Below are 19,631 nucleotides of genomic sequence, written 5' to 3'. Positions count from 1 at the left end.
CCATGAGGAATCGATACAGAAAGTATATTGGAAAACTGGATAACTTTTCATTATACAAATATTAACAGTTATCTTTAATGTGTACAGTTAGGGCCAGAAATATTTGGACAGTGACACAAGTTTTGTTATTTTAGCTGTTTACTAAAACCTGTTCAGAAATACAATTATATATATAATATGGGCTGAAAGTGCACACTCCCAGCTGCAATATGAGAGTTTCCACATCCAAATCGGAGAAAGGGTTTAGGAATCATAGCTCTGTAATGCATAGCCTCCTCTTTTTCAAGGGACCAAAAGTAATTGGACAATGGACTCTAAGGGCTGCAATTAACTCTGAAGGCGTCTCCCTCGTAAACCTGTAATCAATGAAGTAGTTAAAAGGTCTGGGGTTGATTCCAGGTGTGTGGTTTTGCATTTGGAAGCTGTTGCTGTGACCAGACAACATGCGGTCAAAGGAACTCTCAATTGAGGTGAAGCAGAACATCCTGAGGCTGAAAAAAAAGAAAAAATCCATCAGAGAAGTAGCAGACATGCTTGGAGTAGCAAAATCAACAGTCGGGTACATTCTAAGAAAAAAGGAATTGACTGGTGAGCTTGGGAACTCAAAAAGGCCTGGGCGTCCACGGATGACAACAGTGGTGGATGATCGCCGCATACTTTCTTTGGTCAAGAAGAACCCGTTCACAACATCAACTGAAGTCCAGAACACTGTCAGTGAAGTAGGTGTATCTGTCTCTAAGTCAACAGCAAAGAGAAGACTCCATGAAAGTAAATACAAAGGGTTCACATCTAGATGCAAACCATTCATCAATTCCAAAAATAGACAGGCCAGAGTTAAATTTGCTGAAAAACACCTCAAGAAGCCAGCTCAGTTCTGGAAAAGTATTCTATGGACAGATGAGACAAAGATCAACCTGTACCAGAATGATGGGAAGAAAAAAGTTTGGAGAAGAAAGGGAACAGCACATGATCCAAGGCACACCACATCCTCTGTAAAACATGGTGGAGGCAACGTGATGGCATGGGCATGCATGGCTTTCAATGGCACTGGGTCACTTGTGTTTATTGATGACATAACAGCAGACAAGAGTAGCCGGATGAATTCTGACGTGTACCGGGATATACTTTCAGCCCAGATTCAGCCAAATGCTGCCAAGTTGATCGGACGGCGCTTCATAGTACAGATGGACAATGACCCCAATCATACAGCCAAAGCTACCCAGGAGTTCATGAGTTCAAAAAAGTGGAACATTCTGCAATGGCCAAGTCAATCACCAGATCTTAACCCAATTGAGCATGCATTTTACTTGCTCAAATCCAGACTTAAGGCGGAAAGACCCACAAACAAGCAAGACCTGAAGGCTGCGGCTGTAAAGGCCTGGCAAAGCATTAAGAAGGAGGAAACCCAGCGTTTGGTGATGTCCATGGGTTCCAGACTTAAGGCAGTGATTGCCTCCAAAGGATTCGCAACAAAATATTGAAAAAAAAAAATATTTTGTTTGGGTTATGTTTATTTGTCCAATTACTTTTGAGCTCCTAAAATGTGGAGTGTTTGTAAAGAAATGTGTACAATTCCTACATTTTCTATCAGATATTTTTGTTCAACCCTTCAAATTAAACGTTACAATCTGCACTTGAATTCTGTTGTAGAGGTTTCATTTCAAAACCAATGTGGTGGCATGCAGAGCCCAACTCGCGAAAATTGTGTCACTGTCCAAATATTTCTGGCCCTAACTGTATCTGAAACTGCACAACCCCTTTAATTTGGGACAGAGGACCTGCCCCTATACTACATACATTTTTACTTTATATTTCAAAAACATTGCGCGCACCTTTCAGGCCTTGTCTTTGTCAACACTTTCAACTGAATGGATGTAAAAAACTACTTAATCAACCACAAGAATGACATTAGTGTCTACCATTACGTACGTGGGGCCGTGTTGGCTTTGCCTTGTGATATGTGTAGTATACGTCTGTATAAGTCTGTGATCGCTGCTATAGCAGCCATTTTGTAGATGATTACCTATGGAAGGGGTTTTCTCATGAACACGACCACTTGACTACTAAAAATAATACCTCTTATCATTTATAACGCAAGTAGCTTTACCTGCATGAAATCTATTCTGCTTTTCCTTGGTGGCTAACAAGAAGACTTGAGTTGTTGGATTTCCACATGGCCACTCTTTGTTCTTAGAGGAGTTGAGCCGATGTCAGAGGTATCTGATAACATCTTATTCCCCTCTCCTTATTTATGACTATGTTGGGTATGTTGTTACGGCTTTTGTACAAACCTGAAACGCATCGGGTTCTATGTCTTATCTGGATTCTATGTAATTTACCAACGTTGCTTTTAGCCCCATCTGGAACTCTTTGTTCGTTCAGTGTCGTGTATGTGAGGTTGGATGGAATAACAAATATACGGAGGTATCTACAAGCCTCATATCTGGGACTGCAATGACTTTCTTGTAATATACCAGAGAAATTGGACTATTGGTAAGGAGAAGATAGAGAACCAACAGAGAGGAGCTCTATGAAGAAACATTAGACCCACCACCCCATATAGCGGTCACCAACTAAGAGGAAGATGAGACTCCACTGACTGTTATACCCCAAACCATCCGCCCCACCCCACCATATAGCGGTCACCAACTAAGAGGAAGATGAGACTCCACGGACTGTTATACCCCAAACCATCCGCCCCACCCCACCTCCCCATATAGCGGTCACCAACTAAGAGGAAGATGAGACTCCACTGACTGTTATACCCCAAACCATCCGCCCCACCCCACCATATAGCGGTCACCAACTAAGAGGAAGATGAGACTCCACTGACTGTTATACCCCAAACCACCCGCCCCACCTCACCCCACCTTCCCATATAGCGGTCACTAACTAAGAGGAAGATGAGACTCCACTGACTGTTATACCCCAAACCATCCGCCCCACCCCACCCCACCATATAGCGGTCACCAACTAAGAGGAAGATGAGACTCCACTGACTGTTATACCCCAAACCACCCACCCCACCCCACCTCCCTATATAGCGGTCACCAACTAAGAGGAAGATGAGACTCCACTGACTGTTATACCCCAAATCAGCCACGCCCCCCCCCCCATACTATCCCCCTCGACTTCAACTCCCACCCCCCCACTTTACTAGCTTTGGCAATGCCAAATATCCATTCGGACGAGCCAATAAAGCCTATTTGATTTGATTTGATAAATCCCCATTACTCTGCAGGGGGTCTACATATTCATCCAGGACATGGCCCCTCTTCTACCTATGTTGGGCCATGTCATTATAAGTAACTAAGCATCCACTGTATGTGAATAAAATGTCACCCTTGACTTCTATATATCATAGTAGGTACCTGTCCATGCTTGACAATATACCGTAGTCTAAAAGAACGCCTAGTTACCAATTTCTCAATTTCCTTTCTGCTTTCTAGTCGGTTTGGAACCAAGTGTGCTCGATGCGGCAGACAGATCTATGCCAGCGACTGGGTGCGAAGAGCTCGGGGGAATGCGTATCACTTAGCGTGCTTTGCATGCTACTCTTGTAAGAGGCAGCTGTCTACGGGGGAAGAGTTCGGCCTCGTGGAAGAGAAGGTTTTATGCCGGATCCATTACGACACTATGATAGAAAACCTGAAAAGGGCAGCTGAAAATGGTAAGTAAGTCACCACCGCTTTCTGACTTGTACCCTATTAAGTGGTGTACTGCTGGTTTCTTGCAGTTCGAGATGCTCTTGTTATGTTGCACCGTTCTTTTCCTTTTTTCTTTGTTAACTTCCTCCTTTTGTGCGATATTCATGAATGCTATGATTAAGCTATTAGTCACGGCAGCCAGCTGTGCGAGCGGCAGAATGTTTTTAGCAATCAACCTAATGGGAGCTAAAGACAGTAGGAGAACATATCGCCATGGCCCTGCTGTTTTCAATACCCTTGGCGTAGGAAATTTTTTATTGGCAATTGTACTTTTCTAGCCGTAACCAACCAGATGTGTATTATTTTATTTCAGCTTTGTAGATACTGTAGTGCAATAAATATTATAAACCGTAAGATATAGCTGCGGCTTCACTGTACTCCCTGGTAGAAGCTATGTGTCGCCAAAACAAGTACACGCAGCCCCAGGCAACATGCAAGGATGTAAGGAAAGGTGGCATACTTGGTAAATCTGTATTTGCCATCCTGCAACCTGTAGCTGCCCAGAAGGGAATCCATATTCTACAAGTTCGTTGAGAACTGCGTGTGAGAATTTTGCAACTTTATATATTTGCAAGAAATCAAAACCAATGAACTTAGTGTAACAAGATCAAACGAACATGGGTCACACGTGAAATGATATATCTGTATTTACAGGTAAATAGATGAATGTACACGTGTCATTGTTATCCAAAATCTGGCAAATGAAGACTCTGTATCTAATTTTCCAGGCAATGGGATAACATTGGAGGGGGCAGTACCGTCAGAACAAGATAGCCAGCCAAAACCAGCAAAGCGAGCACGGACATCTTTCACAGCAGAACAACTACAGGTATGAGACTCGCTGGAGATCGTGTGGATTATATCAAACCTCATTTGAAACTTTGCCACTAATGTTCTCTCTGCCTTAGGTGATGCAGGCACAGTTTGCTCAGGACAATAATCCTGATGCCCAAACACTTCAGAAACTTGCAGATATGACAGGACTAAGCAGAAGAGTTATCCAGGTTAGTATTATCAGACGTGTTATTTGTTAAAATGATAATAGATAAAAAGCCATCCATGTGCGATAGGCCGGTGAGTCCTAGAGACCAGCGGGATAAAGGGGACCTCTACCTTGAAGACCAAGGTCCAAAGAAGTGTGGATCTCCCTGGTACTGAAGCTCTGTTTCGCTCACTTACCAGTGACATCTACATATGGATGTTGATGGGCCAGATACATTTCCTGGGATTTTACATCCTATCTTAGGAGAGGGGGATATCGTCACTCCATAGCGAGAAACCACCATTTAGGAGTGTGGAGTCATATTAAGCCATTAGCGCTCCACTGTGCAAGGGAACATGGGAAGAATATGCAAATTTGTCTTCCTAATTACATCATGGAAGACAGACTTGCATATCCTCAGGGAGCGCCCTCTATTGGACTGCATGACTGAGGCACTGACTTCCTAATTACATCATGGAAGACAGACTTGCATATTCTTCCCATGTTCCCTTGCACAGTGGAGCGCTAATGGCTTAATAAGACTCCACACACCTAAATGGTGGTCTCTCCCTATGGAGTTACGATATCCCCCTAACCCTGTTTAGAAGGTCAGTCTTCTCTGCGCCGGGCTGAAGTGATGCAATAACATCAAAACAGCTGTCCTTGGCTGAGAGACTGTACCTGGTAAAATCCCACATCATTGCAAACAAAGGCCTCTGGGAAGGTCGGGCATGATATTAAAGGGAGCCTCTATTGGGCTGCATGACTGAGGCTCTGTCTTCCTAATTACATCATGGAAGACAGACTTGCACATCCTCAGGGAGCGCCCTCTATTGGGCTGCATGTCTGAGGCAATGACTTCCTAATTACTTCATGGAAGACAGATTTGCATATCTTAGGATAGGCCATCTTTGGAATTCAACCTTTGGGAGAGTACACCTTTCATTCTGCTGTCTTGTATGGTCCCCCAATGGTTGCACACCTATTGACACCACATTGATGTCCTATCCTAACATCCAAAGCGTCTACTGACTATAGCAGCTGATCTTGTTGGGTCTTAGCATCCAGTTGATCGCTAAGCCAACTTGATGGAGGAACCCCTATCATTTATGGTAATGTTGTATCAACAATGGAATGATGATGCTCATTGATACCAAGTAAGGAAACGAGAACAGCTTCTGGTTACCGCTGATAAATAGTATATAGCTAGATAAATTACCATGTCCTGGTCTATCATCGATACATTGTGTCCTTTTCAATGTTCCTTCAGTCTCACGCAGTTAAGCACAGGTACTTACTGTTTCCATAGTTTGTATCATCCATAACTGATACAATATGTATTTGCTGATTTTTTTGTAAAACAATTTAAAATCCCCAGGTTTGGTTTCAGAACTGCCGAGCACGACATAAAAAACATACGCCTCAGCATACAGTGCCTCCACCCGGCCCTACACCAACCCGTCTCACCTCTTCACTTTCAGATGACATTCACTTCTCCCCCTTCAGCAGTCCAGAAAGAGCCAGAATGGTGACATTACATGGATATATAGAAAGTAAGTAACACTCTACCTATACTTTTGCACTGTTCTTACTTTACTTTTTATCATGTCAGCCAATATTTTAGGCCTTCCTATTCCCCTCTCCAAATTAAAGGGGTCTATCCTTGGAACATTTTTTCTTTAAAGGAAGTGATTCTAAGGGTCCATTCACAAAGAGGAATTTGGCGTGAATTCTAACACGAAACTTGCGTCAGAATCCACGCGCAAAAATAAGCCTCCCATTGACTTCAATGGGTTCCGTTTTCTACGCGGAACCCATTGAACTCAATGGGGAAAAAAAAAGCCTCCCATGGATTACAATAGGTTTCACGCGGAAAACGAAACCCATTGAAGTCAGTGGGAGTCTTTCTCTTTTGTGTGCGGATTCTGACGTGGATTCCGCGACAGAATCCGCGCCAAAATCCTCCGTGTGAAGGGACCTTAATGAAACATAATAAGAGATTTACTAAGATATGGGAGAAGAGGAGGCCACTGTAGAGATTGCTGCCCAATATGTGTCCACTTGCCACCAACTGAGGGGAAGATGAGACCCCAGGGACTGCTATACCCCATTACTGCCCCTTCTAATCATCCATCCACCTCTGTATGTCTATATAACAGAGCATCTTCTTCTTAATATGGTATATCTTGTGGATGTCAAATCATGTCTGGTAATAGTATATTACAGAATTTATCTACTTTTTTACAGGTCAAGTACAGTGTGGGCAGGTGCACTGCAGACTCCCTTATGCCGCTCCACCTGTACATCTCAAAAGTGACATGGAAGCAACACTGTCTAATAGAGGGGACAAGGTAAGAACTGGTGCACATGCTGTTAGTCTTATACTCAAGGCCATATTAACATATTATTGGACTTTGATCAAAGATTTAATAAGTGGGCCTCGCTTACATCATTTTTAGGTCCCTCAAGTGGACCACACAATATAGTATCCCCTCAAGCCCTCGCATAATGTCCCATAATGTGATCAATATATTACATACAAAAAAAGGTTGATACTAACCATCAATTTAAAGGGATCCTATCATTAAAACTCAATTTTTTGTGACTAACATGTAGGAATAGCCTTAAGAAAGGCTATTCTTCTCCTACCTTTACATGTCTTCTCTGCGCCACCGTTTGGTATAAATACCAGTTTTTGTCTGTATGCAAATGAGTTCTCTTGCAGCACTGGGGGCGTCACCAATGCTGCGAGAGAACTCTCCAGCGCCGCCTCCATCTTCTTCAGGAACGTCCTCTTCACGCGTCTTCTTCCGGCGTTGGCTTCAAGCTTCTAGGCCTCGGGCCTAGGGCAAAGCCACAAGAAAATGGCCGCTTACAATAAGTTTTCTGTCAGCTATCGAGAATGATGGTGGGCTATGGATTGAAACAATGCACAACGTTTCTCTCATGTATATAGGATTATATCCCTTCTTATTTCTAACTAGAGATGAGCGAACACTAAAATGTTCGAGGTTCGAAATTCGATTCGAACAGCCGCTCACTGTTCGAGTGTTCGAATGGGTTTCGAACCCCATTATAGTCTATGGGGAACATATACTCGTTAAGGGGGAAACCCAAATTCGTGTCTGGAGGGTCACCAAGTCCACTATGACACCCCAGGAAATGATACCAACACCCTGGAATGACACTGGGATAGCAGGGGAAGCATGTCTGGGGGCATAAAAGTCACTTTATTTCATGGAAATCCCTGTCAGTTTGCGATTTTCGCAAGCTAACTTTTCCCCATAGAAATGCATTGGCCAGCGCTGATTGGCCAGAGTACGGAACTCGACCAATCAGCGCTGGCTCTGCTGGAGGAGGCGGAGTCTAAGATCGCTCCACACCAGTCTCCATTCAGGTCCGACCTTAGACTCCGCCTCCTCCGGCAGAGCCAGCGCTGATTGGTCTAATTCCGTATCAGCGCTGGCCAATGCATTCCTAAGCGAATGCAGAGACTTAGCAGTGCTGAGTCAGTTTTGCTCAACTACACATCTGATGCACACTCGGCACTGCTACATCAGATGTAGCAATCTGATGTAGCAGAGCCGAGGGTGCACTAGAACCCCTGTGCAATCTCAGTTCACGCTAATAGAATGCATTGGCCAGTGCTGATTGGCCAGAGTACGGAATTCGGCCAATCAGCGCTGGCTCTGCTGGAGGAGGCGGAGTCTAAGGTCGGACCTGAATGGAGACTGGTGTGGAGCGATCTTAGACTCCGCCTCCTCCAGCAGAGCCAGCGCTGATTGGCCGAATTCCGTACTCTGGCCAATCAGCACTGGCTAATGCATTGTATTGGCGTGATGAAGCAGTGCTGAATGTGTGTGCTTAGCACACACATTCAGCTCTACTTCATCGGGCTAATAGAATGCATTGGCCAATCAGCGCTGGCCAATGCATTCTATTAGCTTGATGAAGCAGAGTGTGCACAAGGGTTCAAGCGCACCCTCGGCTCTGATGTAGCAGAGCCGAGGGTGCACAAGGGTTCAAGTGCACCCTCGGCTCTCCTACATCAGAGCCGAGGGTGCGCTTGAACCCTTGTGCAGCCTCGGCTCTGCTACATCAGAGCCGAGGGTGCGCTTGAACCCTTGTGCACACTCTGCTTCATCAAGCTAATAGAATGCATTGGCCAGCACTGATTGGCCAGAGTACGGAATTCGGCCAATCAGCGCTGGCCAATGCATCCCTATGGGAAAAAGTTTATCTCACAAAAATCACAATTACACACCCGATAGAGCCCCAAAAAGTTATTTTTAATAACATTCCCCCCTAAATAAAGGTTATCCCTAGCTATCCCTGCCTGTACAGCTATCCCTGTCTCATAGTCACAAAGTTCACATTCTCATATGACCCGGATTTGAAATCCACTATTCGTCTAAAATGGAGGTCACCTGATTTCGGCAGCCAATGACTTTTTCCAATTTTTTTCAATGCCCCCGGTGTTGTAGTTCCTGTCCCACCTCCCCTGCGCTGTTATTGGTGCAAAAAAGGCGCCAGGGAAGGTGGGAGGGGAATCGAATTTTGGCGCACTTTACCACGCGGTGTTCGATTCGATTCGAATATGGCGAACACCCTGATATCCGATCGAACATGTGTTCGATAGAACACTGTTCGCTCATCTCTATTTCTAACATGAGGGCACTGTTAGAGGAATCTGTTTGGCTAGTATGGGCGAGGACTTTATCTTTTTCTCCCCGTATTTCGATAACTCCCCCCCCCCCCCCCCCAATCATCTAGTAAAAGAAAATAACAAAGATAATGGACTTCAATGAAGTTTTTGGTGAATAACTGTATCATTTGTTACGGCAGGTAATCCTTTTTCAGTATTGAACATCGTCTTCTACCTTTGGTGACAACCTACAGCCCTTTAAGTCAGGGTCGCGAAGGATTCAGTTGAGATGGCCACCCAACAAGGAGAAGATTGTGTTTCCTTTGGCTCTTATTTTTGAGGAAAGTGGCTAATACACAACGACTTTCATTTTCCTTGGAATGAGCATGGACTTCACCTCCCGGGATAAGCAGATAAGGATCACGATCATATTGTTGAGAGACTTTGACATTGGTATTAAATTATGAGGCTCTTACAAATGAATGTCACCTATTCTCAGACTGAATTTGTCATCCATTGCATTTGTATTGAAGATCAAATAACGCCAACATGAAAAGACCTCAGCAGTTTGGCCAGATAAAGATTCGGAAGAAGACAATTGACCACAGCTGGACCAGGCTGGATAGTACACACGAAATATTGGTTGGCATTACGTGGAGAGACATTCAGGCCGCAATAACCAGGTCACACTGTTTTGGTTTTATGTTGGTTGCCAATACGGCCATCCAGATCTACTTCATACGACACCAATTCTGTCTCAAAGTTTATATTCCCCTATCCATGGCACTCTGCTTCTCTTCTGCTTGGTTTACTGCCACCCTATGGGATGGATAACTAATATGTTGTGGAGCAAGTTCTAAATTTTTACCTCTGAATGAGTGTGAGTATAGTTCTCGTGACTTATCATTTGCTCATCGGTTTCTATTTTTGGTAGATTTTCCACACCCTGGATGTTCCGACTATAGAAAGAGCCCAATAGGCTGCTACAGGGGCTTGGTAAAGAGGAAGATTTGCCCAGATGGGTCTTCCTCTTTGCTATTTTTTTAATAGTTCAATAGTGTTACCCTCCTATATGTACACGACGCCCAGTCTGGTGCCATTTGACACCAACACAACCTCATTTCTAACAATCCAGCAAAACAAAGAATTTTTTATACCCTTGGGCAACAACAGTGGTCTCCAACCAATGGCTCTCTAGTAGGGTTGAGCCGATCTTGATTTTTCAGGATCGATTTTAAAATCCGATTTCCGATCATTTTTCATTCGAACCCGATCTCGATCCCAATTCCGATCCCAATGCAAGTCAATGGGATTTTTTTTACTAATCAGAGATCGGATTTTAAAAGCAATCCTATTCACTATACAGCATGGAATCTAAGAATTGTTAGAATCCACGCTGTGTATTGAATCACTAAAGTAAATTTGTTTTTAATCCTCTGGCTACTTAGTCCCCCCTGGTGTCCACTTACCTCCAGAGATGGCTGGTCTGGTGCCCGGTGCCTTCCTCCTTCTTCGCCTCGCTGCCGCTGCACGCTTCTCTTCTCCCTTCGCTGCCCCCTCCCTGCCAGGTTAGGAGAGTGTGGGCGGGTTAGGAGAGTGTGGGCGGGTACTGGGAGGGGAGACGTCACATCTCTCCGCCCTGTACCCGCTCACACCCTCCTAAGCCACAAGCCCCGCCTACCTAGGCAGCGAGGCAAGAAGAAGGAGGGCACCGGAGCAGCCATCTCTAGAGGTAAGTAGCTGCTAGAGATGTTTAGTTTAGCCTTCCATTCGAATGAATGGAGGCAGCCGGAGCGCAGGGGGTTAAGGCTGTGTGCCGGCTGCTTCCATTCATTCCTATGGAACTGCAGCGGAGCCTTCACACTGAGTATACAGCGTATGCTCAGTGTGAAGGGTAAGCAAAGCATTGTGGGAAAAGATCACTGATCTCGATCACACAAAAGATCGTGTTCGGAATTCCGATCGCGAGATTTTTTCGATCGCCGATCGGAAACCGATCGCTCAACCCTACTCTCTAGCTGTCTAAAAACCACAACTCCCAGCCTGCCATGGACAAGCCTGTAGATTTGCAACAGCCGAAGAGACACAAACTGGAGACCACTGTACAGAATTTCAAAGAAGGCAACTTTATTGGATTTTCTATGAAAGAAAATGGAGTTAACATTGAAGTTTCTTTATTGCTATCCATATTTGATTTGGCCTTTTATAACGTTAGAAGTTTTTCCATCACGTTCCTCTTATGTGTTAATGGGATAGAAACACCACAAGGCAATGTAGTCTTCATAGAAAACTTCTTATATAATTGACTCAGATCTTACATAATTGTTTCATTGGGGGAAAACGATAACGTCACAATCTAATGTAAAATGTTCCTTGTCTGAAGAGAGCGGAGAACAATTCCAAGCACGTCTCATAGCGCTGTAATAAGAACACATAAAATAATCTTTAAAGACCAAAACGAACAAAACCAACATTTTCACATCCAAATTAAATCAAATTTTTGTCGGATAATTTTCTTAAAATGTCGTTATGTCACAATTTTGGGGAACATTAAGATTCCTTGTGTTTTTATAGAATCCTTAGGAGATTATTTGTGGCCTTTTAAAGTGCAAGTGACAGAGGTGTTTGTATACATAGCTTACAGGGGTTCCCAAAAATGGGCATACCGTGCCCATATTTAAAGGGGACTGTCAGGTGTTTTTTTTTTCCACCATCATGTACAGGATCAAGTACTTACCTTTCCATTGGTGCTCTCTGTAATCTGTCTGTTACAGTAACATGAAGTTAGAAATGTTTAACAGCAAAGTCAAGTCATATATAAATTACTCTAAGTAGTCGCGGTGGGCGGCCTAGTCACAGTGTCTGCTTACTAATCATGGCTTCTGGGTTATTGACATCTCACAGTACCCTGAAGTCATGAGGGAGATGTCAGTCATACCCAACAGGTGTGATAAGCAAGAAGACAGTGTGACTAGACCGAAGCTCCTACCCATTGTGACTACTTTCTGGAATTTCCATAGGACTTTTTAGGCTAAGCTCACATGGGGTTTTTTGGTCCGGAACCTGAGACGGAGGCCGCCTCAGGTTCCGGACCAAAAACCGAGAAGCACTGCACCAGCATCTAGTCACGCACTCTGCTCCAGTTTAGGCCCAATGAATGGACCTAGTCGGGTGGAGGGAGTGTCTTCAGGCCGAATCGTGAGGGGAAACGACCTGAAGATTGAGCAAATCGCTTCTTTTTTTCCAGGAGACAGAAGAAACGGCTTCCGGAAAAAAGTGGCAACCTGAGTGGTGACCATTGATTTCAATGGGAGCCAACTTTTTAGTCAGGATTTTGAGGTGGATAAGGCCTCAAAATCCTGACCAAAAAACTTTGTGTGAACTTCCCCTTATGCTTTCAAACATTTATAACTTAACTTTACTGCAATAGAAAGCTTACAGAGGACATCAATGGAAAGGTAAGTACACGATGGGGCCAATTTATGGCAGACGAACTATCTTGACCACCATGTTTCTACAAACCTGAACTTAGAACGCCAGAGCCTGCTATGGTGATCTACTGTTCATCCAGTACACCGTAGAACCATGAGTGGCACAGTGATACAACGGTCTGAAGTGTGCATCCAATATTAATGTACCCTTTAGTAAACCGTTGTGAGGGTCTGCATAAGTCTATTCGACCAGTCTCCATTTCAGATGTAACTAATAACAGGTTGAAGCACAGAACGGTCTTGACTTATTCAATGGAAGGTTGGAAGACTTCACATACATTCTTTATCTATGAGCTGGAAAATAGTCCCACAAGGTACCCAGCATGGAGATTGACTAAGACCTCTCCTACTGCTTGAAAACTATAGGATTCGTACTGGAAAATGGAAACACTGGGGGAGAAGATGAGGATTAGATGCTGTACCTCCAAATGATGGCTACATGGACACATGAACTCCAACTAAGTAGCTTCCAAAACTATTGTGACACCCAGCTCTGAGGAACGGGCCTATGGAGACTTACTTCCATGCAATGCTCCATAGTATAAAAGTATGAAGTGCGACCCATCTGTAGACAGCTGTTTTGGGGCCCTTGAACCTCATAAATACAGTACAGACTAGAACCTCCTGAAACAGTTCTCTACAGATGGGTCACACGTAGGATCATTTTTAAAATCCGACTTCTGATCATTTTCCAGCCGATCCCCATAGTGAAATTTGCTCGATCGCCGATCGGGATCCGATCTTTCCCGATCCTGATCGCTCAACCCTATTCATGATATATACGTGAATAGGATTGAGCCGATCTTGAGATAACCTCAGACCCCAATCCCGCCGGAAAAGATCGGGATCGGAATTCCGATCGCGATAGTGAAATTTACTCGATCGCCGATCGGAATCCAATCTTTTCCGAACCCTAGTCACACGTCCACTCAAAGGAGTCTCTATTTTGGCAAAACATGAGCGAATGTTATAAGAAGGGTAAATCACGGAGCCCGAACGCGCACTTGAGGTTTCATTCTGAAGCTGTGATCTTATGGGATTTTACATAAGTAGAGTTTTTAACACTGGGTGTTGTAAATGAAATAATTTCCTCTGTGTGCTAACACGAGCTGCTATAAACAGCGATATTCATCTGTGTGTAATACATCCACCTCTGTCACTTGGCTGAGTGTGCCGGGAATATTTGCCAATTACTTAGCAAATATGAAAAATTACATTTAACCACCATTCAGCCTTCCTAAAGGATATATATTACTAAAGCCTCTTTTAGACGGATCGCTAAATATACACACAGTCAATGCTAAGAGGCCTCTTTTCAAATATCCTTCACAATGGACTCCCTCTGTTAAGGGACGTCTTATGGCGCTATACACCGCACAAAGATGCCTTTGAATAGGCAGGGAAATTTCGACTGGGTTTTTGACATTTAGCGGATATACTTCATGACATACAGGCTCTACAAATAAACCGGTGATCAGCTGAAAAATAGCGAGAAGTAATTAACTAAAAACTCTGCATAATTATGTCATACTCGTACAGAAAAGGTGGAATAATTATGCAAATGATGAATTGATTGTAATGAGAATCAGACACTTTACAACCGCATCTATCGGCACTCTTTCACTGCCAAGATTTTCAGGTGTGTAAACACATTGGTTGAATGCGAGATGCACCACGTACTGGTAGCGGCACGCATCTGCTCAGTGTGAATACAGCAATCACAACGATCCCTTGTTATTTGGTAGGACTGACCTATTATAACAGTGGCTTATATAGGGGCAGAGCTATAAGGGGTAGTAGACGCATCACAGCTCTGGCATCCAAGGGGGCCCAAAGCTACATAAGATGACACAAACAGATACAGATCTTCTACTGGGACTCAAGATATTTCTGTGGGCTTAAAGGGATCCTATTATTAAAAAGCAATTTTTTGTGACTAACACATAGGAATAGCCTTAAGAAAGGCTATTCTTCTTCTACCATTAGATGTCTTCTCCGTGCCATCGTTTGATAAAAATGGTGGTTTTCGTTGGTAGGCAAATGAGTTCCCTCGCAGCACTGGGGGCGTCTCCAATGCTGCGAGAGAACTCTCCAGCGCCACCTCCAACTTCTTCAAGAACATCCTCTTCATGGGTCTTCTTCCAGATGCAGCCGGTTTCTTGTGGCCTGTGGGCAGGTGCAGTCGGCTCTATCGAAGGCCTAGAAGACGCGTGAAGAGGCCCTTCCTGAATAAGATGGAGGCGGCGCTGGAGAGTTCTCTCGCAGCATTGGAGACGCCCCCAGTGTTGTGAGAGAACTCATTTGCATACTGACGAAAACCGCCATTTCTACCGAACGGCGGCGCGGAGAAAACATCTAAAGGTAGGAGAAGAATAGCCTTTCTTAAGGCTATTCCTATGTGTTAGTCACAAAAAAATAGCTTTTTAATGATAGGATCCCTTTAATATTCTAAGATCTCATGCACAAAGTAGTTCCACTCCATGCTGCCCCATAGGGTGCCCCTGTACAATGTTATAGTACACAGTCCACATACTTTAGTGATGGTACAGAACAACTGTGCAGTAAAGCTCATGACACACCATTAGGCTGAAGCCCCACGTTGCGGAAACGCAACTTTTTTTGTTTTTGCTGCATTTTTTTGAGCCAAAGCCAATGGCTACAGAAGGAATGGAGAATATATAGGAAGTTCTTATACTTCTCCCTTCTGCTCAATCCACTTCTGGCTTTGGCTCAAAAAATCGCAACAAAATCTGCAACCAAAGAAGCTGTGTTTCTGCAACGTGGGGCCTCAGCCTTAGGCCAGGGGCCGGAAGCGCCTCAGGAAAAATCGCGGCGTTGTACAGTACTTGCAAAGTGGATGGGATTCATGCGAATCCCATGCCCACTTTGCAGAAAAAAAATCGCAGCGTGGACATGCTGTGATTTCCAAAACCGTCGCGATTTTGAAAATCGCAGCATATCAAGATATCTACGGAAACGGCGGTGGCTTTCCCATAGATATAATTGTAACCAAAAGTCCGCAGAGGAAAATTTTGCAAACTTTCTGTTCAAAGTACTACAGGAAGAACCACAATGCGTTCACGCCGTGGTTGTTCCCGCAGTGCTTTAGCGTGGTGGTTCTGGCCCGTGGGGTCTTCGCCTTAGAGTGGTTTTCCAGCCCCAAATAGTTTCTCCTACTGATGACCTGTCCACACGATAAGTCATCAATATGTGATCTGTCAGGGCTTGACACTTGGACCCCACACAGACCTTCTGTTCTAGCAGCCTCAGAGTGCCAAAAGCGGCTAGTGGACGTGGAACACGTGCCACGCCATTCCTCATATAAGTAATAGGAGAGGCTGCGGCGCCCTGTCCATGTCATAGGAGAAATGCAGCGCTATTCCTATTACTTATATAGTAGCACTGCTGCACAAATTCCCTGTCTACTATCAGCTTCATGTCCTTTGTCAGTGTCAGTTGTGCTAGCTGTGTTTTTAATGGCTAGCACACTTATCCATTATATCCTTATGGCTCCATACACATGACTGTTTATTATCATGGGGCCGTGAGCCCAGGCGCAATATGAAGGACAGCTCCTATCCCTGTACGTTTTGCACCTCGGGCTCAGTAATAACATCTATGGGTCTGTGGAGGTCACATCATCTATATTCTGTCCGTACCATTTCCCATGGACCCCGCACATGCACGCGTTCATGCACATGTAGCCTTAGTTAGGGATGACAATGACATAGGAGATGGAAACTGCAAGAGAACATTGGTTTTGGGTTGTGCTTTATGCCAAGGTTTCCACCATTTCTGACAACATGAAGTGCTATTCTTACCTCCAAAGTGATAGAAACCTTGACAGCCGCGTGATAGACCCAATCATGCTAGCACACTACCGAACGGTAACTATGTACCATGCATGAAAATCCATTTGTATCTGCCTCCCCTTTGTCTATACAGAACCATTGTTAGCATCCACATGCTGACAGCCCATGCATATGCGCTCCTCTAAAAAAAATTCTAAAACCGTGCAATGGAGAAAAAAAAAGCATTGTCTTTTATTCTGTGGACCAAATGACTACGTGACTATGTTTAGCATATAAATGCAGCTCTGGATCCATAGGTAAAGGGCCTGTCTCCTTCTTTCCATTACAAGGATACCCCAATAATAGCTGCCTAGAGAGGGTCTCTGGGACCCTCAGCTTATGGCTATAACGGACCAATTTACAAAGAGAATTAATGCTGTTTTTGTAGGCAAAAAGGACATTTCACATTTACCCAGAGAGAGGGTCTCTGTTCTGGGACCCCCAGTTGTTGGCTTTAATACATTGCAGCACCACCACCAAAGGAGAACTGAATTATTATATGGAGCCCACTGACATCAATGGGGTGTTCATGCTGCACTCAAACAAGCTGGGTCCTCCAGACAGACTCCCCTATATTAACTGCATTAAAGGGGATTTCTAAGACTTAAGTTTCAAGGTCATCAATGTAAATTGGAAACCCGGCACCCCCATCTATCAGCAGAATATAACACAGTGTACACAACCAGAACAACACAGCTCCATCCACTGTGCAGTGGCCATGCTGGGTTACTACAGCTCAGCTCCGATTCAGGTGAATCGGATCCTTTTCCAATGGGTACATCCCAACAAGGCATCCCGATTACAGCTGCAAAGGAAATATGGTGCCCACTTTTAGGGTTGAGCCGATCTTGAGATTTCAAAATCCGATTTCCGATCATTTTCCAGCTGATCCCGATCGTGAAATTTGCTCGATCGCCGATCAGGATCCGATCTTTTCCCATCCCGATCGCTCAACCCTAGTCTTGAGCCAACAACTTGCTTTGTTGTGCTGTCCACACAGCCTATTCAGCCTAACAGTCCTGCTTAGGTGCACATGGTAATATTCTAGACATAGGGGCACCTTGTACGGTATAGACATGTTCATGGGTATCAATACTATTTCTTTTATTTCACATGCGCCACTATGTCTATAGAAAACTATCATTTTCAGACCATGAGAGAATCTCTATTTGTACCGAGGTCAGGCAGTTCAGAAACGTGTTGGCCCCGTAAATGAATAGAGTTCAGTTTCAGTAAGCGTTTCCTTCATAATTACCTATTAGAACTAGGCGAGATATGACATATACAGAGCACCCGGCATGTCTACATGTTATTAAATCATTTATTAAAAGGTTCCTTCCAAATCAATGAGAATTATTATACAGTAGTGGATGTGTGGGCACCATCAGAGCAAGTAATTCCCCTAATGGTTTCTACAGGTCACCAGTGGGCAGGCTGCAAAACTGTGACAAACATTCTCACCCGCTCCTTAGACTGTTATTACTAAAGACCGGCCTACAAAATAAAATAATCATTAATTCTTATTCATCTGTAATTTTTCCCTTTGTCTGGTAGAAGCAATCCAAGTCTACTGCCAAAATATCTCCTGTACAGCCCCAATTTGGCTATTAGCTATCCTCCTATCTAAAACAAGGTTTCATCTGGCATTGCCAATACTGTAAGGGTAAGTTCAGATGGGGTTTTTTGGAGGCCGCCTCAGATTCCGGACCAAAAACCAGGTAGCTGCAACTGAAAGCTGGTGCACTGCACCGGCATCCAGCCGCGTACTCCGCTCCGCATTAGGCCCAATGAATGGGCCTAGTCCGGAGGAGGAAGTGTCTTCAGGCCGAATCACAAGGCGAATCAATATGAAGAATGAGCATGTTGCTTCTTTTTTTCGGGAGCCGAAAGAAACGGCTCCTAGAAAAATGACCTGAGTGGCTCCCATTGATTTCAATAGGAGCCGTCTTTTTGGTCAGGATTTTGAGGCGGATACGGCCTCAAAATCCTGACCAAAAAACTCTGTGTGAACTTACCCTACCACAATGCCTGACGGGTCGGTGGGTGACACAAGGGTTTCACTTTTTTTGTATTCTTTGAACCTCTCTGGCTCGACACTATTGGAAACACAGTGTTCCTCCACACTCGAACTCTTACCCAACTTGACATTGGGTATGGAGCTACGTTCCTACATGCATGTACTGGTCTCCTACATTGCCATGCCAAGTCAACCACCCAGCATGCAGGAATAATGCTCCATGTCCATTGTCAGGCCAAAAAGGAGACCAAAAGTGGTCACTGTATAAGCGTTCTCTAGAATTTCCTTGAAGGACTACTTCCCCTTTACTGGAAGAAGCAAGAACTGGATTTCCATAAAGAGGATTTTTCACCTCTTCCACCAATTCTCTGCATATTTCAATAGGTGGCGCTCCACTGAAACAGTAACCACTGGTCATGGACAGTGGGGGCTACAGAAAAAATTCCTACTGCACCAGAATAATCAGGGTGACACCTAGTGAAGGATGTGAAGAGTTGGCGGAGGTAGTGAAAGGTTTTCTATAGCAATAGGGAGAACCGAGTCTAAGTAAGATCTGCAACAATGATAGACGGGCCCACATTGCCGTGGTCATTCATGGACCCAAAAGTATTCCACGTGGCATCCGTGTAACTACTCAATAGGCATGAAGTAAATCAGCAAAATATCTAAATACATGACTATAAGCTTCACGTACCTTGTGACTGGCATTGGCATGACCTGGCAATCCTAGTGGAAGAGTTATTCACTGAAATGTTCATTTCCTACAGCCAATTGTTCATTCCCGGTACCCGTCCAAGTCAATAATAACCTAGAACTAAACCAGTTGAGGGTTTGGGCCAAGATGGCAGAGAATAAAGTCTGTTCACATCCAGGTCCAAAGCCTTCTCCAATGGCCTCTTCTGTTATGGTGTGCTGAGGTCGAGCATCTGTTGGTTAAC

At 44.3% G+C, this 19,631-nt stretch overlaps 2 protein-coding genes across 3 annotated transcripts in view; one reads left to right on the top strand and one right to left on the bottom strand.

Annotated features, from left to right (window-relative positions):
• Nucleotides 1-9,594, top strand: part of LHX6 (LIM homeobox 6) — a 117,365-nt gene extending 107,771 nt beyond the window's left edge. For both annotated transcript variants that reach the window (XM_075259193.1, XM_075259191.1), the window contains 6 exons: nt 3,450-3,670; nt 4,436-4,536; nt 4,616-4,711; nt 6,068-6,242; nt 6,937-7,040; nt 9,535-9,594. In XM_075259193.1, the coding sequence (XP_075115294.1) occupies nt 3,450-3,670; nt 4,436-4,536; nt 4,616-4,711; nt 6,068-6,242; nt 6,937-7,040; nt 9,535-9,555 (718 nt within the window). In that variant the 3' untranslated portion in view covers nt 9,556-9,594. The remainder of the gene's footprint in view (nt 1-3,449; nt 3,671-4,435; nt 4,537-4,615; nt 4,712-6,067; nt 6,243-6,936; nt 7,041-9,534) is intronic.
• A 1,924-nt stretch (nt 9,595-11,518) lies between these two features.
• Nucleotides 11,519-19,631, bottom strand: part of MORN5 (MORN repeat containing 5) — a 33,792-nt gene continuing 25,679 nt past the window's right edge. The window contains exon 6 of the mRNA XM_075259198.1: nt 11,519-11,752. The gene's annotated coding sequence lies outside the window, so the exon portion shown is untranslated. The remainder of the gene's footprint in view (nt 11,753-19,631) is intronic.

This window comes from Leptodactylus fuscus, chromosome 11 (assembly GCF_031893055.1).
Source record: "Leptodactylus fuscus isolate aLepFus1 chromosome 11, aLepFus1.hap2, whole genome shotgun sequence".
Taxonomy (NCBI): Eukaryota; Metazoa; Chordata; class Amphibia; order Anura; family Leptodactylidae; genus Leptodactylus; species Leptodactylus fuscus.
Note: the sequence above shows the minus strand (reverse complement) of the source record. Positions and strands in the feature narration are given on the sequence as shown.